This window comes from Calliphora vicina, chromosome 5, assembly GCF_958450345.1.
Source record: "Calliphora vicina chromosome 5, idCalVici1.1, whole genome shotgun sequence".
Lineage (NCBI taxonomy): Eukaryota > Metazoa > Arthropoda > Insecta > Diptera > Calliphoridae > Calliphora > Calliphora vicina.
Genome location: NC_088784.1, coordinates 83,546,746 through 83,573,552, shown reverse-complemented (window position 1 = coordinate 83,573,552; position 26,807 = coordinate 83,546,746). Strand labels below are relative to the sequence as shown.

Genomic DNA, 26,807 nt, shown 5'->3' with positions numbered 1-26,807 from the left:
CTTAATCGACTCAGAAAGTGATCCTGAGCAGATTGGTACTCCATAAGGTGGGTGTTGGAACAATATTTTTGCTCGTTATAAACATCAGCACTAACACAATATACTCTCCCCAATATGGAGGTTTAGGGTATAAATATCCAAATTTTTAAGTTATACGCTATCTGGAAATAAATTTTTATAAACAGCGGCAAATGGCGGCAGATGGTTTTTCCAAAGAATTATAGTACACATTATTACCTTTCCCCACACATATATTTTTTCACGGATACGCTCGGATAAAGAAAGTTCTATTCCAAAGAATTTATTGACGAAAGCAAAAACTTCACTAAAAAGACAACACAAGTTGACACAAAAAATTATTTACTACATCTAACTTTTTTTTGAAATTTTTAATACCATTTTAATTTACACACCTTTACAAGTGTTTTCCATTTTACAAAATTTTTATAATCTTAAAAGTTTTTGTTTGACGACTAAAATTCCTTTGTTGTTTCATTATGATTGAATGTCGGAAAATGTAGCAAAGCAAAACATGGCAACTTTGGCAACTCGGCATGTCGCCATGAGTTGCCATCTGACTTTAATTTTTTAATATTTGAGTGTTTAAAAGTGTTAAATATAAAATTCCGTTATTATTATTTTTTAAATGGTTGACTTGAAAAAAGGACTTTTTGCCTCAAAACCTGTCATTGGCACCATCGTTCATTGCTTAGTATCCCTATCCCTAGTATCTTGGAATTGTTATTGTATTTTTTTTAATTTTTTTGCAATTTGAAGTAAAAATTACTAAAAAAAAATCCGAAACATAAAATAGCACCCCTTACAGATTTCTTATAAAAACAGTTATCTTTCGCAAAATTGCTTTAATGGAAAGCATGCACGTGCACATGTTTAAATAATTTTATTTTTATTTTTTCGATCATAAACGAGTCCTGACCCTACTTCATGTCAAAAATTGACCTGCGAGTGCAAAAAGGATCCTTTCAAAGCTGCAACCGAACTAATAAAAGAGCTTAATATAACTAAGACAGTACAAACAGTAAGCACATGTCTCAGAGAACATAATTTAAAAGCATGCAGTTCAGGAAAGGGCCCTGTTTTAAACGCAAGACATATCGCCAAGTGCATGAAGTTCGCAAAGGAACATCAAAATCGGCCAGTCCAAAATTGGAAGAATATTTTATGGACAGATGAGAGTAAATTTGTTATGATTGGTGGAAAAGGTTCTCGCTCATACGTCAGAAGTCCTCAAAACTCGAATAAAATCCAAAACATACTTCAGAAACCATTTTTTTTGGAGGTGGTGCTATTTTTTTTTGTCGCAGCTGTAGTATTAAATATATTGGATCCTTCTATTTTCGAAATGATGACAATATCAATTGATACTTGAGTTTTGTTCCACAACTTTTGCTAAATAAAACACATTTTCTTTTTTAAATTTGACATTAAATTTCTTTTATTATTTTTTTATGTTTAATCCGATTTAATAAAATTAATTGATTTATAATTCTTATAAATACATTGTGGTTGCTTTTTTATTATAATAATCATAATATTTTGTTTTTATTTTTATTTAAATATATTTATATAGTAGTAGAGAAATTTATTTATTATTCATGTAATTGAGAGACTAAGAATGGGGGGAGAAAAATTAAAACACTAATAATACTTATTAACTAATTAATCGGATAATTGCCATGTACGAAAGTATTGTATTTTTTTAATTATTTTTTTCAATACAGAGTTAATTGTACAAATACATGTGTATGTATGTGTGATTGCATTTATGTATAAGTGGGAAATTAATACAGTTTTTTTGTTTTTGTTGTAATCATTAAAAAGGATTGAGGGTATTGTGATAAAAATTTTATTTAAAACATAAAGACAAACTTAATTATTATTTCATAAAATAGGCATTATATACCAAAAGAGAAAAAGTAAAACAATAATAAGTTTTTGCAAAGAATTTTTCAAGGGAACTTGGGAATTTCTTTATCAAAAAGTTTTTGCAATTAGTTAGTTTTTAACAGAACTTAATTAAACTTAAAAACAAATAAGGCATGATTTAATTATGACTAAAATTATAAAAAGAAACTAAGTATATTAATAATTATGTGATTGATTTTCTTTCATTTAAATCTTGAATACAAAATAAAATTCAAATGCCATCTTTGGTTGCTTAATTATTTGCTATAAGATTTTTTTAAAAATTATTTATTTACTACATTTTAAAGTTTTATTTAGTTTTTTTTTAGATTTTAAATTAAATTTAATGCTTTTAAGCATTTTTAACTGGGGTTTTGTCCATAGAATTAGTTTTAAATTTTTGTTTAAATATTTTTTTTTTAGATTTTATAAACATTTTTTTTTAATTATTTGTCATATGTGTGTGTGTTTTTGTTGTATATTACGATTAAAAATTAAAACTTGTTTTATATGGTATTTAACAAGTTGTAATTACAGTATTACAATTAATTTAATACTAAATACTATAAAATTGGCTGGATTTTTTGTTGTTTTGTTGTTTTAAATTTAAAAAGACAAAAGAATAAAAATTTATTATAAATACATATGTATGTATGGATATATATTTCATAATACAATAATAAAAATAAAATTTTCTGATATGATTTTGTTAGTGTGTTTTTCTTTTTTTTTTAATTTTGCAAAAAAAAAATAAAAACTATTTAAATTGTATCAACAATATTGCCTTGTAAATGTGTTTTTGTGAAAACTTAATCACGCTCATCATATTTATGTACAAAAGAATTGAGTCCGGTTAGTTGGGAACATTGATTGGTATCGTACAGCGACATTTTAAGGCGTTTACATTTGGCCCGACGATTCTTAAACCAGAATTGTACGTTTTTGCTTTCCAAGCGGGGAAACTTTTGTCTGTAATGAGAAAAAGGAAAAAAATGTAAATTATTAGTAAAGTTTTAGCTAAATTAGTACTAATTACTAACTACTATTTTTAGTACAGAATACTACTTTTTTTAATTTTAGTACTGAGTACTAATTTTAGTACTGCGTACTAATTTTAGTAGTAAGTACAAATTTTAGTGCTGTGTACTAATTTTAGTACCGAGTACTAATTTTAGTTCCGAGTACTAATTTTAGTACCAAGTACTAATTTTAGTACCGATTACTAATTTTAGTACTGAGTATTAATTTTAACACTGAGTACTATTTTTAGTACTAAATACTATTTTTAGTGCTAAAAACTATTTTAAATACTGAGTACTAATATTAGTACTGAGTACTAATTTTAGTACTGAATACTAATACTGAGTGCTAATATTAGTACTGAGTACTAATTTTAGTACTGAGTACTAATTTTAGTACTGAGTACTTATTTTAGTACTGAGTATTAATTTTAGTACTGAATACTAATTTTAGTACTGGGTACAATTTGTAGTACTATGTACTATTTTTTAGTACTGAATACTATTTTTAATGACAAGTACTTTTAGTACTAAGTACTTTTAGTACTAAGTACTTTTAGTACTAAGTACTTTTAGTACTAAGTACTTTTAGTACTAAGTACTTTTAGTACTAAGTACTTTTAGTACTAAGTACTTTTAGTACTAAGTACTTTTAGTACTAAGTACTTTTAGTACTAAGTACTTTTAGTACTAAGTACTTTTATACTAAGTACTTTTAGTACTAAGTACTTTTAGTACCAAGTACCTTTAGTACTTTTAGTACAAAGTAACTTTAGTACTAGGTACTTTTAGTACTAAGTACTTTTTTTTTAGTACTAAGTACTTTTTTTTTAGTACTAAGTACTTTTAGTACTAGGTACTTTTAGTACTAGGTACTTTTAGTACTAAGTACTTTTAGTACTAAGTACTTTAAGTACTAAGTACTTTTAGTACTAGGTACTTTAGTACTAAGTACTTTTAGTACTAGGTACTTTTAGTACTAGGTACTTTTAGTACTAAGTACTTTTAGTACTAGGTACTTTTAGTACTAGGTACTTTTAGTACTAAGTACTTTTAGTACTAGGTACTTTTAGTACTAGGTACTTTTAGTACTAAGTACTTTTAGTACTAAGTACTTTTAGTACTAGGTACTTTTAGTACTAGGTACTTTTAGTACTAAGTACTTTTAGTACTAGGTACTTTTAGTACTAGGTACTTTTAGTACTAGGTACTTTTAGTACTAGGTACTTTTAGTACTAGGTACTTTTAGTACTAAGTACTTTTAGTACTAAGTACTTTAAGTACTAAGTACTTTTAGTACTAGGTACTTTTAGTACTAGGTACTTTTAGTACTAGGTACTTTTAGTACTAGGTACTTTTAGTACTAGGTACTTTTAGTACTAGGTACTTTTAGTACTAGGTACTTTTAGTACTAGGTACTTTAGTACTAAGTACTTTTAGTACTAGGTACTTTTAGTACTAAGTACTTTTAGTACTAGGTACTTTTAGTACTAGGTACTTTTAGTACTAGGTACTTTTAGTACTAGGTACTTTTAGTACTAAGTACTTTTAGTACTAAGTACTTTTAGTACTAAGTACTTTTAGTACTAGGTACTTTTAGTACTAGGTACTTTTAGTACTAAGTACTTTTAGTACTAGGTACTTTTAGTACTAGGTACTTTTAGTACTAGGTACTTTTAGTACTAGGTACTTTTAGTACTAGGTACTTTTAGTACTAGGTACTTTTAGTACTAGGTACTTTTAGTACTAGGTACTTTAGTACTAAGTACTTTTAGTACTATGTACTTTTAGTACTAGGTACTTTTAGTACTAGGTACTTTTAGTACTATGTACTTTTAGTACTAGGTACTTTTAGTACTAGGTACTTTTAGTACTAGGTACTTTTAGTACTAGGTACTTTTAGTACTAGGTACTTTTAGTACTAAGTACATTTAGTATTAGGCCATTTTAGTACTAGGTACTTTTAGTACTAAGTACTTTTAGTACTAGGTACTTTTAGTACTAGGTACTTTTAGTACTAGGTACTTTTAGTACTAGGTACTTTAGTACTAAGTACTTTAGTACTAAGTACTTTTAGTACTAGGTACTTTTAGTACTAGGTACTTTTAGTACTAAGTACTTTTAGTACTAGGTACTTTTAGTACTAGGTACTTTTAGTACTAAGTACTTTTAGTACTAGGTACTTTTAGTACTAGGTACTTTTAGTACTAAGTACTTTTAGTACTAAGTACTTTTAGTATTAGGCCATTTTAGTATTAAGTTTTTTTAATACTGGAAATTTGTTTTAGTACTAATCTGCTTTATTTTTAAGTACGTTTAGTACAAAATACTTTAAATTCAAACTACGCTTAAAGCTCTCGTTTCTGTTTTCAAATCTCTCAATATTATTTTATCTCGATAATAAAATTTAAGGCCCTAATTTTAAGTTCATATTTTAGAGAAAAAAAAATATCTTTCAACAAACTCACCTATAGGGCATCGTATTCAAATCTTCGGTATACTTCAAAATCAAACTATGCGAAGGATGTGTATTCATGGCAAACCATTGCTCCAACTTTGGCACCTCAGTGACTGGATCTATGAATGTGCGATTTCTTTTGCGTCTCTCCTCATTCGAAATACTGGATAAATTCAAGCCCCCGCCGCCCATCAAGGCATTCGGTTGCATGCCAGCGGCCGCAGCAGCTGCGGCAGCATGATGAGCAGCAGCCGCTGCATGTGGATGAGCAGCAGCGGCAGCAGCCTGACCAAAACCTGGCATATAATGACTCATATACATAAACGACTGTTGGAACATACTGTTTGGCACCATGGGAAAAGGTAAGTCTTTACGTTGAGCTGCCACCATGGCATTACTCATGTCCGGTGAGGGTGAACGGAAATCCTCTAGATGACTGGTGTCGTTCTCATCATCATCGTCATCCATATCGAGATCTTCATCGTCTTCTTTGGAAGAGGCATTTTTGGGCGAAGAGGGACGTGACTGTGAGTGCGTTAGATCATGGCCCGATTGATTGTTATTCAGTGAATTGGAAGAATTGTTATTGGTCTCATTTTCCTGCTGCGACCGTGGAGCCTCTTCATTGGCGGCATTTTCGGTGTTGTCCACCTCATCATTGCTTTTGTTTTTATCGTTGGTAAATTTGTCTCTATCCTCAAAACTACGCGATAAGGCACGTTCATTTTGGGATTCATTTAATAAACCAGATTTTTCATCCGAACTATTGTCATCTATTAGAGAGCTTTTGTTAAGCATTTCTGTATTCAACTCTTTAGTATCCAAATCGGGTGGAGTTTGATGTCTTTCGTGTATGGTTAGAGATAAAGGTAATTGTGGCGAATTGGGTCGTGAGTTGTCCTCATCCATATCATCTGAATGCTGAGACATATTATCAATATCTTCTGATTTTAAGCTTAAGGGGCTCTTCATGAAATCATTCGATAGCGATAGATTACCCATGCTAGAACCCATCATTTGCTGTTGACTGCTCATGCTGCCAGTACTGCTGCCGCCAGAAGTCTGGCCCAATTGATTATGCTGACCCATATAACCATTCATGGCCACATGCATGGCACCAAATCCACCTCGCATCTCTGCTCGTTTTTGGGCTGCCCTAGCATTTTTAAACCAATACACAACATTGTTAACATCTAAGGGTTTTCTGCCACGACGTGATTCTAAAGCATTTAGTTGCACCACATAGGCTTGTATTTGCTGTCTAGAGGGATGGGGATTTTCCTGAAACCATTTCTGTAAACGTGGCAATTCCATTTCCGGATCAAAACTTGTACGCATGCGTGTCTTTTGATTGGAGAACTGTGTGTGAGCCGCCAAATTGGCATGATGATGCATGCTAGCATGCATGGCCGGATGCACCATCATACTGGCATGATGACCACCTGCGGTTCCTGGTATAACTGCACCGGCATGATGACTACTAGAGTCATTTAATAATAATGATTCGCGACTGGCACTAATACTGCTCGCCACATTTGAGCCAACTGTGGTGGCGGCATGTAGACCTGCTTGTGCCGCAGCAGCTGCTGCTGCAGCCGCCGCCAAAGCTGCTGTACCCATATTGTGTTCCATCTCGTTGCTGACGCCCGTGGGAGGAGCATTCATGAAGGGCAAGAGTTTGGGACCCATGTTGCTTTGTGGTGTTAATTGATTCGACCACCATTGATCGAATTTGCGACGTAAATCTTCGGGTATATCACCGCCGGGGAAGGCGAATGGATTTTGATAGGAGCTGCGACAGATTTGTGAGAGGGTTACCTGGAAAAGAAGAATAATTTTTGTTAATATATATAAAATATAAAAATTAGAAATAAAGAATTGTCGGTCAAACCGAATCCATGTATAAATTTGATCATCATGTACTATATAAGTACAAAAATGGTAAAATTTTTTAATTCTATGGATAGATTTTTTTCTAAATTTTTAAGTAAAATCAGAAATTTTATTAGACGTTGCTCCACATAATTAATGATAACACAAAAGGGGTTAGTCCGCCATTATTTAATTGGCTTAGTAGCTTCGGTGTTATAGTAACAAATTGAAGCAAAAAATTTATTTTAGGTGAAAATAGCAAATTTTTTTGTTTTAAAAAAACATGAAAAATCGAAAACGACAAAAATGGTTCAAGTTTATTACTTTGTTGCAAAGCCACATGTATATAGAAACAAAATAAAATATCGGTAATAAATATCGATTGATTCCTTTCGAATTTATTTACAATTAAGTGAATTCGCTCATTTTCACAAAATGTTAGTATTTTGTTAGATATAATTAAATTGTGTAGTTTATATTCTTCTCTCGATTAACTGAATTTTGAAAATATTTTTCCCATGCTATGTACAAATTTGCATATATATATTGCGTTTCAATCGCCTTAGCAGTTTCGGAGTTATAATAACAAATTGAATTAAAAAAATATATTTTTTTTAGATGAAAATTGCAAATTATTTTTTTTTTAAAATCATGAAAAATCAAAAACGTCTGAAATTATTCAAATTTATTGCATTATCGCAAAACCACATGCATATAGAAACAAAATAAAATATCAGTTATAAATATTGATTGAGTCTTTTGGAATTTATTCACAATTAAGTGAATTGGCTCATTTTCACAAAATTTTAATTTTTTGTTTGATATACATAAAATTGAGTAGTTAGTGTTCTTCTTCCGATTAATTGAATTTTGAAAACATTTTCCCCATACTAAGCACAAATTTTCATACATGTATTCAGTTTCAGTGGGCTCAGTAGTTTCGGAGTTATAATAACAAATTGAAGAAAAAAATTTATTTTTTTTAGGTGAAAAAGCTAATTTTTTGTTTTAAAAAAATAATAAAAATTCGAAAACGATAAAAATTGTTCAAATATATTACTTTGTCGCAAAGCCACATTCATATAGCAACAAAATAAAATATCGGTAATAAATATTGATTGATTCTTTTCGAATTTATTCATAATTAAGTGAATTCGCTCATTTTCACAAAATTTTAGTTTTTTCTTTGATATACATACAATAACAATGTTATGTTAATGTTCGTCTTCCGATTGCTGGAGTTTTGAAAACATTTTCCCCATACTATATACAAATTTTCATACATAGATTGAGTTTCAGTGGGCTCAGTAGTTTCGGAGTTATAATAACAAATTTAAGCAAAAAAATATATTTTTTACGAGAAAATCGCAAATTTGCTTGTTTTAAAAAATCTTGATAAATCGAAACCGGCAAATATTTTTCAGATTTATTACATTGTCGCAAAGCCACATGTAATAGGAACAAAATGAGATATCGAGCATAAAAATCTATTTCTTATTTTGGAATTTATTCACAATTAAGTGAATTGGATCATTTTCACAAAATTTAAATTTTTTGTTGATATACATAAAATTGAGTAGTTAGTGTTCTTCTTTCGATTGCTTGAGTTTTGGAAACATTTTCCCCGTGCTATGTACAAATTTTCATATATATATTGCGTTTCAATGGGCTCAGTAGTTTCGGAGTTATAATAAGAAATTTAAACAAAAAATTTATTTTTTACGAGAAAATCGTAAATTTTTTTGTTTTCAAAAAATCATGAAAAATCGAAAACGGCAAATATTTTTCAGATTTATTACTTTGTCGCAAAGCTACATATAATAGGAATAAAATGAGAATTTATTCACAATTAAGTGAATTGGCTCATTTTCCCAAAATTTTAATTTTTTGTTTGATATACATAAAATTGAGTAGTTAGTGTTCTTCATTCGATTCAAATAATTCCTTCGTTTCAGACGAACCCTTTTTTAATTATCATTAATTATGTGGAGAAACGTCTAACAAATTTATAATTTTACTTAAAAATTTAAAAAAAAATCTCTCCATAGAATTCTGAAATTTTACCATCAATTTTTACAGGGTATTTAAGCTTCTACTCTGCCGTTTATTGTTTCTGACTAGCATGGAATTATGTTAAAGTGAGTTCATTAAATTTTTATGAAATCCTTGAAGTTATTTCCATTTATTTTATTATCAATCACACAATACGTGCAAAATATCATTTCATTGAAACTTGATTAACTAATACCAATGATGTTCCCTATATTATCATTTATTTTATTTTTTTTTTCAAATAATTTTGTTAACTTAATACCTGTTGTCAGAGCTTAAATATTTATAAAATTCATATATATATATAACTGAATATTGGAAAAAAATCAAATACTTTCTGCAAATCCCTTAGCAATTTAATCCCTCAACTTATAATAGAGAGATAAAGTGGTAGACTGAAACAAAGATACCGTATACAGCAACATCTGCACGTAGCAATTTGCTAAACTTCCAAATCCATTTGGCCCAATATGTATAACTACTTACGAGTGTCTACGTCTATATTATTATTGTTAAACAAAAATCTATGCAAACCCCCTTTTTGTGTGATTACTAAGTTGACGCCATAAAAATCACAGTTAAATTGTACATGACAAAACGCTTTACCATAATAAAACTCTCAAGTGCCTGGGATTCACTAAGCCATAAAAATATACAATATACTATGAGTGTTTATATAAATGTAAATGAAATCAAATAAAATTGATTGCAAAATATTTATAAATCAAAAATACAAAAAGTAAAAAACAATGTATGTATTATAGAAGTATTATTTCAAAATGCAGTTTTTCATCAAGATCATTTGATAACAAGGGAAAAGTACTAAAAAATATTTGTCCAAATAGATACAAAGATTAACAAGGGGTATTTGCTGCATACAAAATATTATTAAAAAAAAAAAAACAAAAAACTATTTGTAATCACTTGATGAGCAATAGATAACACTATTTTGTTGGTCACTGTTATCATCACTCCACTAAACATCTACATTCAAACATATGCATGATTAGTTACACAAACACTTCTACAAGAGGGCTTTGGCGATTTTGAAAAATCACTTAAACCTCCATTGACAATGAATAAAAACCACAACCCTGTACTTATTTTACGTACTACATAATACTTACGAGTACACTGTACACTAATTCACATTTATTTTGAAGGTGTCATCGTGATTTATAATTAGTTTTTACTCACCTTAATGAGTGTATTAGCTCTTAAGTCTTATTTTTTTATAGATATTTTTGGTGTAATTACTAACCAACATTTTTTAAGTGTTTATCACATGATTATTATTTTTTTTTAATATTTGAACAAAATTTTCAATATTGTTTTTTATTTTAAATCAGTTCTTTGCAAAAAAAAAACTAAGAAGTGCATTTGTTTTTATTGTCTGTTTATTATTTATAATGATTTATAATGTCCGCTCATTAAAGAATTATCATTTTTATGGCGTCATATGATTAGGAAAAGAGGTTCCATAAATACGTTACAAGGCATTAATATTTGTTTTGTTGTCTTTTTCTATATAAATATATTTGAAAGTTATCAATAAATAAGTAATTTTTAACAAACTAAGTAGAATATTTTAAACCATTTAAAGTAATCAATCAAATGGTATTTTTATAAAAATTCAAAGATTATTTAAAGGGGGATTTAGCATAAAATGTATAGGGAAATTATAAAAAAGCATGAGGGTAAATATTGAGTGTCTTCCCAGTATTTCTAGAAAACTGTCCCTAACTAGTGATTTTACCTATTATTTAGGGTGACATATAGTTACAGAACTAGCTAAGTTCATGTCCTAAGCATGACCCCTGCTTAGATGACCATTTTGGATTACAATGAAACAGTATTCAACGCATTGGTTTCACATACCGGTTACTTAAATTCAGTTACCTTTGTAGTTACCTAACTGGTTACTTGATCTGCTATACAACTAGTTAATTTAACCTGTACGTGTGCAAGCGGTAGCTAGAACCCCAAATAGTCAGTTAAAAAGACACATCATAGACAGTCTAATAACCTATTGCTTGTAAACAAACCTTTCTACAACAATACCCTAATAGATTGCTACTAGTGGGTAAAATAACTACTTTCTAAAGTGCAGTATAAAAATAAGCGTTTAAAGCATTGGTAGGCAAAAAGAGGCATTTAATTTGTGTGCTCTTTTGGGTAAAAAATAAAATATCCACAACAACATCAAGAAACTGAATGAATTGTGTGTATTTTTACGCTCTTTTGTTCACATTCGGGTTGTTTGACGAAAATCATCGTAACCTGAACAATATGAACGCCTACCATGGGTTTAAAGTGACTACTCTCTAGATTACTAAGAGACACTAAGGAGACAATTGACTTCATGCTAGGTTACTTGGGATGTTAGTGTACTTAAGCAAAATGAAAATAAACCATATTAGAATTATATCAACACAATTTGTATGAAACAATTTTGTACTTTTGTACAGTTTGTAATTACTCACAAAACGTTTAAAGTGACTACACTCTAGGTTACTTAGAGTCAGTTAAGTGAATATTGGCTTCACAATAGATTACATGGAATGTATAAAGTAACCATATACATACATTTCAAATTACAATTACTTAGACAATTACTGTCTATAAGTGATACATTCGTTACATGATTAACTGCTGGATTGCTAAGATGGAGAAAAAACATTCACTTCTCTTTGGGTTCTAACAGTTTGTGAAAAGAAATTTTGCTCTTTAGACTCTATCTATGAAGTCGTTCAGCAGTGAGCGCCAAAGATTTTAAACATCATGTTATGAGCTATCACAACCAAGTTAACCAACCGCCGTTAAAGATTGATGCTGTGTGGATAATCCAAAGCCGAACCAGTTGCTTAAGAATAATATTGTCCGAGCTATTTGTTGGATATATCCAGAACAGTAATAATTGGTTTGAGAGGATGCAAAGCCAGACGAGAGAGCTGAAGTTGTGTTCCATACATGTTTGGAATTTTTCCATACTAAAAATAACTTTTGAACAAAACGAGATAATCAAAAAATTAAAAATGCATTTGATAGATAATAAAATAACATAGTTTTCGAGATACTGCATTTGAAAGTTTATTAAATTACATAAAAATGGTCTGTTTTTTGAAAACTGAAAATCAGTCAACTTTTAAGGGGTATATCTTCTGAACCAAAAATCTGATACTAATAAGATTCGACATTAGAAATCGTTGGTCAGTTTACTGTAAAATTGGTTTATTCAATATTTTTTAAGGGGCACATGAAATTTTTGCAAGCTCACTTGTTCTACAGGCGCCACTGTGCGTCGATGTATTTGACATGTAGAAAAGATACGGAATTTAATCCGATGAAATTTTTTTCTGAAAACAATAAAAATTTGTTTCGAGGCTTTTATTTCCTCCATGCACTCTCTTTTCGAAATTTTCTAACACAATTTGCATAAATGTTTCCTCCTTCAATACACTTGCGATTGTTGGCTTGTATGCCAAGCGTTTGACTTCAAAGAACTCCATAAAAAAGAAATCCAATGGTGTTATATCACACGATCTACGAGAGCAATTCTGATCACCGAATGGAGAGAGTATACGGTCAGGAAAAGTATGCTGCAGTAATTGAATAGTTTCACGGGCTTTGTTGCATTTTATGCTGAATATCCATCACCAATAACTTTCACTGATTGAGATATTTTGAAGAATGATGCCTTTAGATTAATATTCGCACCAAATAGCGCCAAGTTTGTTTTAAACAGTCAGATGTAGTTTTTTGAAACCCCAAATGCGGCAGTTTTGACAACTAACAAAGCCATCAAGTTAAAAATGGTCTTAGGATGGTTTTAGTTTTATTTGGTTGGTTTTATTTGAAATACTGTTCAACAATAAAATCGCGTTTTAGTCTCGAGTAAAGCTCAACTTAACTAACTCTGAACTGTCAAGTGTCAAACAGATTTTTGGAAAATTTAAAGCTTTCTGGAAAAATATTTTCCTCTAGCTATCCTAACGAACTCGAACTTGTTTTATTTAAAATTTGAATCAGCTATAAAAAAGCACTGATTATTTTTTCCAATTTCTGGTTTTGTTGGAAAGCTTGAAGTTTTTATCCATATTCCTCCATTATTCAATTCTAATTCTGACTATTGTCATCATAAATGATAATTAATTTCATAAAATAAAATTAAGAAGTAAATGTGTAGTAGACATATATTTTAACTTAAAATAAATATTAAAGACATCATTAAAAATTCTAATAAATAACTACGATTTTATCTTAAAACAAAAGAAAACTATTATAATATGCTCAACAACAAGTTGGATATTTCCAACTTAAAAAAAAAACTCCCAGTTAAGACAAAAAAACTGTAAAAATAAGCTACAAAGCAGGAGTATGTGTAGACACACTCATACGACTATTGTAGCTTTTCTCATGTTCTAAAGTATTAAAATTCATTACAAAAAAGACATTTAAGGATTATAAATATTTAACAAAAGACAAAATATTACAAAAAAAAAGTAACTTTTTTCTTCAAAAACAACAGAAAACTATTAAAAAGTCTCTCGCACTCATACATGGCAAAAAGAGCAAGTGATGAGGGCGGATTTTAATTTTAAGAGGTTTATCGAAAATGTTTTATTCTTTCATTCGTTTTGATTTTATATGTATGTACGCATTTTTTGTTATGTTTAAAACAAAAAGCATAATTTATAAGATTTTAATTAGTGTTTTTTTTTGTTTTTGCTATTTTGGGAATCTTAAACTTTTTGCATAGATTATGTATAAGAAATTTTGTTAGAGCAGAAGACTTACCTCATCTAAAGGGCAACCAGTAGATCTGAGAACAGCATGTGACTGCAGTACGAGCAACTTTAAAAGTTTATCTTTTATTTCACCAAACGGTGAAGGTTTACAGCGCAATATAACAATACGTAATGTGACAACAGATGTTAGTTCTCCTATAATATCACATACGGGAACGACAGGATTATCGGATATGTTTTCTAGCGGTATGGGTTTCCAGTTTTTGATGATGAGAGAACCTGGAGAAGAGAGAAGAAAGTTTTAAATTTAAAGGATTTTGTTGCCATAAAAAGATAATAAGGGAAATACTGAATGTTTGTGCTAAAAGATTAAATTAAAAATATTTGATTTTACCTCTTGCTGTCGATGACGTTTCCTGGGAATAACCCAATCTTTGTAAAGCAGTTTGTACTATTTCTGACCAGGGTGTAGCAGCTGCTATAATCACATAACTATCCGTTTCAACATTTGGTCTTCGTTTCCAGGGACTACGTTGGTCTATGGTTAGGGAGGCTTGCAGCGAGTGAACAGATTCCACCACACAATGCAATGGTAAGGATTTTGCTGAAAGAAATTTAAAGAAATAAAAATCATTAGTAAGATTATTTTAATAGGAACATGAAATTTTAGGTCTATGGTCTAATGTATCTCATAGATGACTGCATAATTTGTGTATTTTTTAAAATTAATATCAATTCGTAGTCATTTTCATTGAGTAACAACATTACGTTGAAGAATTTTCTTTGAACTCTTTATAAATTGTAACAAAGAAGTAAAAATTTTACACTTAAATACAGAATTGTCATTCTCAATTCACAGAAATTAAAGAACTTCTTGTAACTGCATATTCAATATAAGTAGTTTGTTTTAAAATACCTTCTCTGTCTTACAAAACGTTATAATTACATTAACATTTGAATTTTTAAGTAAATTTACCCATAAAATAATAATTTAAATACATTTATGTAACAAACGGAATTATTAACGTATATCTGTGCAAAAACATTATTCAGTAAAAAAAATATCGAAATATGATGATTTAAAACGTTTTAAAACATATTGTCAAATATAAAGTTAATTATTGCTACGCATTTAATTTAAAAAAAAAATAAAATAAAAATCTGCCATGATTTTAAGTGAAATATTTTATTTACAAAACCTCCCAAATTGTGCGTATTTTTAATACGCTTTTTTTTTGTATTTCTACTGAAGCTGCTGTGCAGTTATATGTAGTAGTAAAGGATTAAAGTTGCATGTATCTGTGGCATTATGAATCAAATATGCATAGAGAATGAAATGTTCATATGTTTGTAGATGCGTTTGTTATTTCTCACACTAGCTGCATTTACAGTGGTTTCAAGATGTTGTATTTGCGGAAATAATTCTGAATAATTCAGATAAATGTTATCAAATTAGTCGGAATTCGGGGAAAATTATTATTATTATTTAACATGTGATTTCTATAAAAAAATCTAAGTGTTTGATGAACAAGATGGTGGTTCAAATTATTGAAAATTGGTCATGTGTTTAAAGATCCTTTACTTTTCACGGGAATCATTGGTTCATATTTCTTTAAGAATGACGTTGGCCATTACCAACATCTTTTGGCATGAATTGGATGATATGGACACCAACGACATGTTGTTGCAACATGACGGCGCTACATGCCACACTGCTCATGCCATATTGAACATTCTGCACGATCGATTTGTGGGAATGATCATCTCACGTGGAGGTGATATCGTTCGATTTGAACGCGAAAAAGCCACAAAACACAGCGGCCTGATTTATTCGCCAGAGTCATGGAAATTTGGAAATTTCGGAAGCAAGCCACACAGCAAAGCATAGGAAGCGCTTAATTTGAACCATTTTGATCAATTAGCTGTTAAACTATTCCAAATTCGGGGACAATGTGTTTCAAAAATTTCGTTTTTATACCCTTCACCATGAGTGGAAATCTTATTAGCTTATATAAGTTTGTCATTCTGTTTGTAATTTCTACATTTTTCATTTACGACCTCACAAAGTGTTATAGAAAGCCATGCCCTTCTGTCCGACTGTCCATTTGTATGTTGAAATCAACTTTCCGTAGCTCCCAAATAACTTAAATACATGATTCATACATCAATATATCGGGAATTCTTCCGGCTCGGTTGCTATTTAAAATCGAGAAAATCCGCCCACAAATTGTTGGGAGTTATTTCATAATGCAATAACTCCCAATGAAATTTTTGTTGGGTTTTATTTCATTTTATTTTAGGAATTAGGAGTTATTTCACTGTATTGGGAGTTATTTCATTTTCCTTGGGTTCTACTTTGCAAAAGCAGAACCCATAAATATCAAAACTGGCTTCACTCAGAAAAGTTTTTTGCATTGCACGCCTTCGGCTGGTCGCTAAGGTTTTCTCCTCTGGGGTGTATCAAAAACTAGCTTCGCTCAGAAAAGATTTTTGCATTGCCGGCCTTCGGCCGGACGCAAAGGTTTTCTCCTCTGGGGTGTATCAAAATCCGGCTTCGCTCAGAAAAGATTCTTTTTACATCGTCGGCCTTTATCAGGTTGCAACGATTTCTTAATCTGGTGCAAAATGAAAATCGGCTTTCTAAAATATTATAAAACCTTTCTGCAATGAAAGAAATCTTTTCTGAGCGAAGCCAGATTTTGTTACACCCCGGAGGAGACTCTTAACGCAGACTCGAATGCATTCGAATATAGGTCTGTTACTTGTTTTTTCATAGAAATATCCACATTACTGCTATTTACCATGATACTTTTTTAAGAATTTTGCAGATAAATAAAAAAAAATATTAAAAAAAAATCTTTATGAACTCTAGTTATACCAAAACAATAAATACTTTTACAGCTTTCAAAAATTATTTCCAAAATAAAAGCAGTTGAAATCAGTGTGCACTATTTTGTATTGTGTTCGTAATACAGTTATAATGAAATTAAATTATTACAATAATAAATGTTTAATATTTTCCTTAAATTCCGTTTTTAATATTTTGTTGATGAGTTGGTATAACGCGACAATAACTGAAAGGCTACTACTATACATATTAAATAATACATTAAGTGACTCATTTTGTAAAATAAACATATTGAAATAACTATTAGGGAAACAATTTACATTTCAAAAATATTCTTTATGAAAATTTCAAAACGTTTCGATTTATAGAATGAGGTTATAAATATTTTGTATAATACAATAAACAAATATTAAATAAAATTGTAATGCTATTAATTTAAATGTTTTTCATACAATATGAAGAGATTTTAATTACAGAGCTGGTTAAAAATATGACGAATTAATGTAATCTTAAAAATAAATTAATAAGATTTCGTAAGTAAACCAAAGAGATACTGGACAGGCGATTGCTAATGAAATCTAAATCAACTTTATATGGGTTATCTACGGACTCTATTATGCATCAATCTAGAAATATTTGCGGAGATGTCCTCAACAAATTTCTACTTGTTATATTCAAGTTAAAATTTGTTAGCAGTTTAAAATTTTACTAATACTTATTTCTTAGTTTGTTTTTAGAACCTCCTCCATGTTAAAAGCCATTAACAATAAACTCATTATAACAATTATCTTATATGTGCTGCTGCCACCCAAATCGAACCGCGAAAAAACAACATCAAAATAATCATCAACATGATTTGAGGTTAAAACAAAAGCGGATTTGGAAAAAAATTTATAATTTTTGTGTTTGTGTGTATTTTTGCATTATGGCCAACAAAAATTATGATTCAATATAACAGCAACTACAATAAGACCAATACAAACAATAACAACAAAATTATACAAATGATTTTGGCGGCCTCTCCCAACCGAAAAAAAATAAAAAGATTAAAGCTAAAATGCATATTTTTTTTGTTTGTTTTTGGGTTTGAGTGGCAAATAGTATATAGCTGGAAATGAAAATGGAAGGTCTAGTGCTTATAGTGATTGTTTTTTTTTTTTGGGAAAATCAGTATTACCACTAATGTGGAGAGAAAATCTTATTAGTTTAATGGATTTTTGGAACACCTCATGTTCCCACACATACACACAATTATTTATACCTACTAGTTATTCTTATGCCAGTAGTTTACAGGGTAGAAGTGTTAAGTCCACTTTTCCTATGGCGTTTTAGAATTTTATACAAATTATAAAATATTATTTTATTTAAAAAAATCAATATAATTTATAATAATTTAAGAAATGCTGTATAAAGACCAATGTCTGTATTTTAAAAATGTTTAAACAGAGGGGAAGTTAAAAATCGAAATTTCAAAATTTCAATTTATGTAAAAAATATAATCTTTGAATTATATTATTTATTTATACTAATCATAATTCACAATCAAAATTGAAGAAATCTTGTTAAAAAACCATGATCTTCATTTTCAAAATTTTTAGAAAACAAAATTTGAGGGGAAGTTGTACATTAAAATTTTTTAATTTTTAGTTTATTTAAAAAATCAAATGTGTGAATTATAGTATTTGTTCATACTGTTTATAATTTAAAATCAAAATTTAAGAAATATAGTTTAAAGACCAATATCTGTATTTTAAAAATTTTTAAAAAACAAAATTAGAGGGGAAGTTAAAAATCGAAATTTCAAAATTTCAATTTATGTAAAAAAATATAATGTTTGAATTATAGTCTTTATTTATACTATTCATAATTCACAATCAAAATTGAAGGAATCTTGTTAAAAAGCCATGATCTTCATTTTCAAAATTGTTAGAAATCAAAATTTGAGGGGAAGTTATATTAGAAATTTTTAAATTTTTATTTTATTAAAAAAATCAAATGTTTAATCAAATGTATAACCCAAATTTACGAAATCTAGTTTAAAGACCAATATCGGTATTTTCAAAATTTTTAGAAAACAAAATTAGAGGGGAAGTTAAAAATTGCAATTTATGTAAAAAATCAAATGTTTAAATTATAGTATTTATTTATACTAATCATAATTCACAATCAAAATTGAAGAAATGTGTTACTCAAAAATTAAATTCAGTTTCAAAAATATTCTCTTTAAAAAAGGAATATTATTAACACGTTTTCCATTTTTGTGTTTCCCTTTCAAAATCAGTTTACTTCAAACAATAGTTTAAGCTGTGGGCCAGGGAATGCCAAGGAATGCATTTTGCTGGGACAGCGGAAAGGAGTTTGAGTAAAAAAAGAAGTACAATATTGCTAAAGAGCGATTTATAATTGGAATAATTAATAAATATTATTACCGGAGTTAAGCTTATTAGCGCAACTATGCATATTTTGTGTGTTCGTGAGAATGTGTGAGAAAAGCTTTTATTAAATGGTTTACAGCATTGTAGGAAATTGTAGCATACATTAAGGATTGTGTAAATGCAACAATAGGAACATACTTATAGAGGATGATGTTAAATTTTAAACTATTGAACTTTTAAATCAGCAATACTATTTTAAAGAATTAAAGGATATTAAATATATTTTCAATAAAAAAATATTCTTAAAGATAATTTTTTTTTATTAAAATTATTCTTAAAATTGTATCTTAAAAAATCTATTTGCCAGAATTTAGTTTTTTTTCAATTAAAGTTTTGTTTTATTTGTAATTATTTAAATATTTATTGAGCTATTGTTATAATACCTGAAAATATTTATAAATTTTTGTATTTTCCATTAAATAATTTAATTCCACTTAAGTATTGTAATTTTTTTGTTGATTTTTATTTACAAAATTTTTAAGTTTCTTGAAGATGAATTTTAATAATCTATTAGTGGTCACTCACAGATAAGGAAATATCTAACAAACTACAATATTTCAACCCTTAAGCTGTTAGTGAATATAAACTAATAAAGTTGCTGGCACTTTATTTGCTAAATGAATAAATAAATGAATAAATAAACTAAAAATATAACAACTTAATAACCATAATAATTTATAGAAATGATTTATTTAAGATGGCCAATAAGTGAATGTGTGTGTGAATGTATGAGTGGGAGCGTGTGTGAGTGCCCAGTTATAGATTAGAATGATTGAATAAACAATAAACAATTTAAAATCATATTAAAAGAAATGTTCATAATTACCTAAAAACCATAATACGGAAAATTGACAAGAGTATAAAAAGAAAACTGGTTTTCATTTGTGTATTTTTAAGGCCTTAAGGATTTCAGCACTATATGTATATTCAGGTTAGTGAATTTATATGTGGGAACTAATGTGTGTGTAAAAAGCAAACTATAAGACAAACATTTTACACAACACAAAAAAAATCTTAAGAACTTTATTATTGTTGTTTTAAAAACTTATTTTACTTAAGGATTCTTGTTAAACAACAAGAACCCCTAAGAATATACATACACACTTTCCCAATTACTCACTTTGCTTCAAATCTAAGAATCATGCCAGTAATAAACATTTATATTAGTGTGGCCCCAAAAGAGAGTAATGGATATTCCTAACAAAAAGAAAAGCTTAATTAATTCTAAGAAAACGTTCCAAAAATTATTTGTCCTGAATTCAACATTTGGTGAGCTGTTACCGAGGATAATAAGGTCCTTTTTGATGGTTTTATGCTTTTATCATATTTCTCGCAAAGGAAACATACGAATTATCCATATCATATGAAAGGGCTTTGAAAGGCAAATTTTTGTAATTTTTAAAAAAAATAAATTTGAGGGGAAGTTGTACATAGACATTTTTAAAAATTTTAGTTTATTTAAAAAATTATAGTATTTATTCATACTGTTTATAATTTGTAATCCACATCTAAGAAATGTTGTTTAAAGACCAATATTTGTATTTTAAGAAATTTTAGAAAACAAAATTTGAGGGGAAGTTAAAAATTTAAATTTCCAATTTTAAATTTACGGCAAAAATATAATGTTTGAATTATAGTATTTATTTATACTAGTCATAATTCACAATCAAAATTTAAGAAATGTTGTTTAGAAATAATAATCTTCATTTTCAATTTTTTTGAAAACAAAATTGGAGGGGAAGTTGTACATAGAAATTTTTAAATTTTTAGTTTATTTAAAAAATCAAATGTTTGAGTTATAGTATTTATTCATACTGTTTATAATTTATAATCCAAATTAAAAAATGTTGTTTAAAGACTAATATCTGTATTTTAAAATTTTATAGAAAACAAAATTAGAGGGGAAGTTAAAAATCGAAATTTCAAAATTTCTATTTATGTAAAAAATATAATGTTTAAACTATAGTATTTATTTATACTATTCATAATTCACAATTGAAATTAAAGCAATGTCGTTTATAAACCATAATCTTCGTTTTCAAAATTTTTAGAAACGGTGCTACCCTAATACATATATAGAGATTCCAACAAACTAACCTTTTTAATTGGAGCATAAGATTATAGCTAAAATAGCCTGGTCAAGTATAAAACAATAAAAAAATCTCTTATGCTTTTACAAACACACAAAAGGGGTTGTTGGCTTTTTTTACCCCTGTTACCACCATTGGCAGGACAATTGGTCATTTTGTGTGTTAACTTGACCGGAGAGGAGTTTGGGAGCTATAGAAACAACAAACATAAAGAAATTTAAATACATCTTATATGTTCTTAAGAAACTTGCAATCAGGGTTATTAAGGTATTTTATGCTTGAGCAGCTTAAAAGAAAGAAAATTTTAAGGATATTAAATAAGTTTTTTTTTCCTTCTGCCTTTTTTTGTTGATCATATGTGTAAGTGTGTTTATGTATAGTTTATGGTAATTTTTGTTGCTGTGTTTTTTGTAAAAGAAAACTAAAACTAGTCCTTAAGCTATACAAGTAATAAAAAAAATTCTACATCAATTATAAATTAAAAACAATTATTAATTTAAAGCTGTAAAATGAAAAGAATATTAAAAAAAAAGTATTAAAACTTAAAAATTAAAATGCTAAAATTGCTTCAAAAGTAACAAAAAATACTTAAAGAAATGACTTAATTTGTTGAAAATTTTTTATTTGGCAATAAGTAAACAGCTTAAACTTTAAAACATTAAATTTAAATTTATTTTCTATAAGTTTGTATAAAAGAAATCAAAAGTACTGAAAATAGCTAAGAACAAGTAGAAAGCTATATAAAATAGGTTGGGGCTTCTTTAGTAGTTTTCGGATTTTTGATGATCAAAAGTTCTAAAATTTTTGTCCGCCACACAGTGAGGTCGATCGAAAACAAGTAGTAATAAATTTGGGTAGTCTACAGTACTGGTTCGATTGCAAATTAATGTATGAATGAGGACATGGGCTTTAGAAAATTAAATACAGAGCGTTAAACTTGTAAAATATGGATAGATTTTTGTGAATGAAAGTATATTATTTTGAAATGTTCGGTTTTTACTTTGACTTTATTTTGCTTAGTAGTCGGACGGTGTCTTGCCATCTAGAAAAAATACATTTTTGTATAATTTTTATGCAATTAAAATTTGACTATTTTTAGATTCAGATTAATTTTAACTGCAGAGAATTTGAGCAAAATTGTTTAACGTTTAGAGGTTGCATATGTCAAGTGCAAATTAAGGGACAACCTACATTATTTTTAAATTTAATTTATCTTATTTAATTTATTAATTCTTTTTTCTCCAAATATTTTAAGTAGCTATTCTTATAATCCAATTGAAGTTAATAATTCCTCAAGTAACATCCAATAGTTAATACCAACTTAAAATTGCTAAATTGTATCGTAAATATTATAATATTTAATCTTAATAATATTTTCTTCTTACGATTGTTAGGTTTGTTTTTTTCCAAATATGAATTTGTACATACAAAAACAAGAAACAATGTATGATAATTGTAAAATGTTTATAATACATTTGAGAAACAACACATATTTTAAGCTACTTATTTATTTTGCTTATTTACTTTTCTTAAGTAACTTGTTACATAAACTACTGACAGACTAACAAGCCGAAGAACTTATGTGTAAATGTCTTCTAATGTAAATGTGTATTTGGCTTGGCTTATTATTATATATTAGTTGGTTAGTTCTTAAACTAGTTAGTTAGATAGATAGTTGGTTATTTTCTTACCAACAAACCAGAGTTACACAAATATATTTCATGTACTAACTAATATGAACACATGTAGTTTTCGGTTAGAAACCAGTCTATAAATACATATATTTGTATACTCAGTATTGTTGTAATAAGTACAATCTAATGTTAGGATACAAATTTATTTACTAGGATGTATAGCTAACAAATGTCTTATTAAACGCATAACTAAATCAGCTGTAAAATTTCATCTTAACTATAATAAAAAACTATTTGGTACTTTTTGGAAAGGGTTATCTGTATTATAAAAATGTTTAGAAAACAAAATTGGAGGGAAGTTAAAAATCGGTATTTCGAGATTTAAATTTATGTTAAAAATATACTTTTAAATTATAGTATTTATTTATACCATTCATAATTCACAATAAAAATTTAAGAAATATTGCTTAGAAACCAAGATCTTCATTTTCAAAATTTTTAGAAAACAAAATTTGAGGGGAAGTTGTACATACAAATTTTAAAATTCTTAGTTGATTAAAAAAATTAATGTTTGAATTATAATATTTATTCATATTATTTATAATTTAGAATCCAAATTAAAGGAATGTTGTTTAAAAACCAATATCTGTATTTTAAAAATGTTTAGAAAACAAAATTAGAAGGGAAGTTAAAAATCGAAATTTCAAAATTTCAGTTTATGTAAAAAATATAATGTTTGAAATTTTGTATTTATTTATACTATTCATAATTCATAATCAAAATTGAAGAAATGTGGTTTAGAAACCATGATGTTTATTTTCAAAATTTTTAGAAAACAAAATTTGAGGGGAAGTTGTACATAGAAATTTTTTAATTTTTAATTTATTAAAAAAATCTATGTTTGAATTATAATATTTATTCATATTATTTATAATTTAGAATCCAAATTTAAGAAATGTTGTTTAAAGACCAATATCTAAATTTTAAAAATTTTTAGAAAACAAAATTGGAGGGGAAGTTAAAAATCGATATTTAAAAATTTCAATTTATGTAAAAAATATAATGTTTGAATTTTAATATTTATTTATATTATTCATAATTCACAATAAAAATTTAAGAAATGCTGTTTAGACACCCTGATCTTTATTTTCAAAATTCTTAGAAAACAAAATTTAAGGGGAAGTTGTACATAGAAATTTTTAAATTTTTTGTTTATTAAAAAAATCAACGTTTGAATTATAAAATTTATTCATACTATTTATAATTTAAAATTAAAATTTAAGAAATGTTGTTTAAAGACCAATATCCGCATTTTAAAATTTTTAGAAAACAAAATTGGAGGGGAAGTTAAAAATAGATTTAAAAATACGGTATTTACAATAGATGGCGTATCTTTTGAACGCGGTTTTTGTTTTTAATAACTTATATGTCATATTGAAGGGCACATATCTGTTATTTATTCTCACTTAGTTATTGAATATTATAGAGTAAACAAAAAGCATTTAATAAATGTTCTATGTTAAAACATAGAGCGAAAAGTAGAAAAAAATTCAAACAATTAAATTACTCAAAATAATCACACATACGACTGATGTTTTTAATTTCGCATAGTTTTATTTAATAATACTTTCTTCACATCGATTTTTTACAACTGAGTTAGGTATTTGACAGCAGAGTTTAGAATTTGTGTGTAGTTATCTATCTACATTTAAAACTATGTCCATCTATGTACTTATTTTTTTTTTCAAATCATGTATTAAATATTTATTTATTTAATTCCTTAAGACTTTATAAATAAAACCTTAAGACAATTTAAATACTGTATGTTAAGACACATTTTTAGAGTCAGGATTTTATAAACAAAATCTTTTAAATGTGTAACATTATGTTAAAGAAAAAAGGACTGTAACAAACACATATGTATTTGTTGCTGATGAAGATGATTAGGACTTAATTGTAAATTAAGAGAAAAAGATACATACAAGTTTTATTTGAAAGTTAGTTTAGGCTTATTGTTAATGTTTGACAATTTTACATATTGGTATTATGTTAATTTTGTTTAAAAAAAATTTTAAAACTAAAACAAAGATGTATTCACAAAAATTTCAAAACTATGCTTAAATGGAACTGCTCATTATTTAGAAAAAAAAATTAAGAACTGCTTAAGTCTTTGCTTATTTTTTTAAACAATAGTGTTGGTTTAAAACCACTGGAGGTGTTGTTTTTCTTATGGGTTTTATATTGAATATAGTTGTGGGTGACCTCGTCTTAAAACATTGGTTATTAGTTTTAATCCTATTTAATATTTATTTTATTTTACTACTATTGTTTTTAGCGTTTTCAGTTACAAACAAATCTACATTGTATATTGGCTACCTACAAATTTTTATGCATATTTTTTCGTATTTAATCATATTTAATGGATTTTCTTGTTAAAGAAAATAAAGAAGAAAGTATAAGAGAACAATAACAACAAGTGTAACCATCTTAAAAGAAATTAAAGCTTTGTACTTAATATGCTGGCTATTTATTGGTATTTACTAGTAACCAAATAGTGGGCCACAAAAGTGGAACAACAAGTTTCTTTACGAATTAGAACGATGGTTTTAGAAAGGAAATCATATGTCATTTATTTAGCTTATTTTGCCAACCCACAACGGACGGATATAGCGTTCAATAACACGTGCAAATGATAAGTGGTAGTAGCCGTCAACGGCGATAGTAATTTCTATATTTTTATTCTTAATCGTCTGTCCTGCTGTCCGTCTGCATGTTGAAATCAACTCTCCGTAGCCCCCAAATAAGTTACATACATGATTTATAGATCAATATATCCGCTATAGACGCGGTTCGGTTGTTATTTAAAATCGGTCCAATGGCTGGGATAAAAAATCAGAACAACCTCGATTTTTTGCCTATTTTGGATCTATATCTGGATTACTAAGTCATTAATGTAGACAATATGGATATCTAATTATATATATTTCAAAGTTCATTGCAACAAAGTATATAATGTCATAGTAAGTTGGACCTACTAATGGGTCAAACTCGGGACAAATATTTTTTAACCCGAATTTTTTTTCTTCAAAAAAATTTAAATTTTTTTTTTTTTAAATTTAAAAAAATTTTTTAAAGTAAAAGTTAAAAAAAAATTAAAAACCAATTTTGAAAAAAAAAAATTAATTTTTCGAAATTTAAAAAAACTTAAATTAATTAAAATTTTTATTTTGAAGTTTATTGGTGGATGATATATAAGATTAATGACAGCCGAATAGAGCTCGCCTACTTGTTTTTATAATAATGTTTGCCACAGTTTAAAAGCTTATTTTGAAAACGGTTTAAAAAAGCTTTAATTAAAAAAATTCTATAAATACCAATATAATGGTTTTTACATACTAAATATTGACATAATTTGCAATATTTTTACTTTTCTTTATACTGTAGTTATATTTCAAGCGTAAATGCTTAAATGTACAACATAATTTCTGTGTTGACTAGACCCATTACAAATATAAATAATTTGTACTAGTTTTCAAAATACCAAAGCTAACAATAAACACTAAAAATAATCCCAAAAACAAGAAATAATAAATATTATTTAGGAAGACACACAAAACAGCACAGTTTTAGATTTCAGTCAATAAGTACTCGTTTAAGATAAAAACCTAAAACCATTTTCACATAACAATTGAAATTGCAATTCAACTGAAATCTCTTATGCATGC

At 27.9% G+C, this 26,807-nt stretch overlaps 1 protein-coding gene across 2 annotated transcripts in view; it reads right to left on the bottom strand.

The window, feature by feature from the left end:
- Positions 1-2,350: 2,350 nt before the first annotated feature.
- dve (SATB1_N and homeodomain domain-containing protein dve) overlaps positions 2,351-26,807 on the bottom strand; it is a 249,674-nt gene continuing 225,217 nt past the window's right edge. Inside the window, exons 3-6 of one of the 2 annotated variants that reach the window (XM_065512326.1) lie at positions 14,470-14,679; positions 14,125-14,354; positions 5,414-7,221; positions 2,351-2,895 (exon numbers count right to left, since the gene is read on the bottom strand). In XM_065512326.1, coding sequence (XP_065368398.1) covers positions 2,736-2,895; positions 5,414-7,221; positions 14,125-14,354; positions 14,470-14,679 — 2,408 coding nt within the window. In that variant the 3' untranslated portion in view covers positions 2,351-2,735. The remainder of the gene's footprint in view (positions 2,896-5,413; positions 7,222-14,124; positions 14,355-14,469; positions 14,680-26,807) is intronic. The other variant, XM_065512327.1, reaches the window with a different exon arrangement.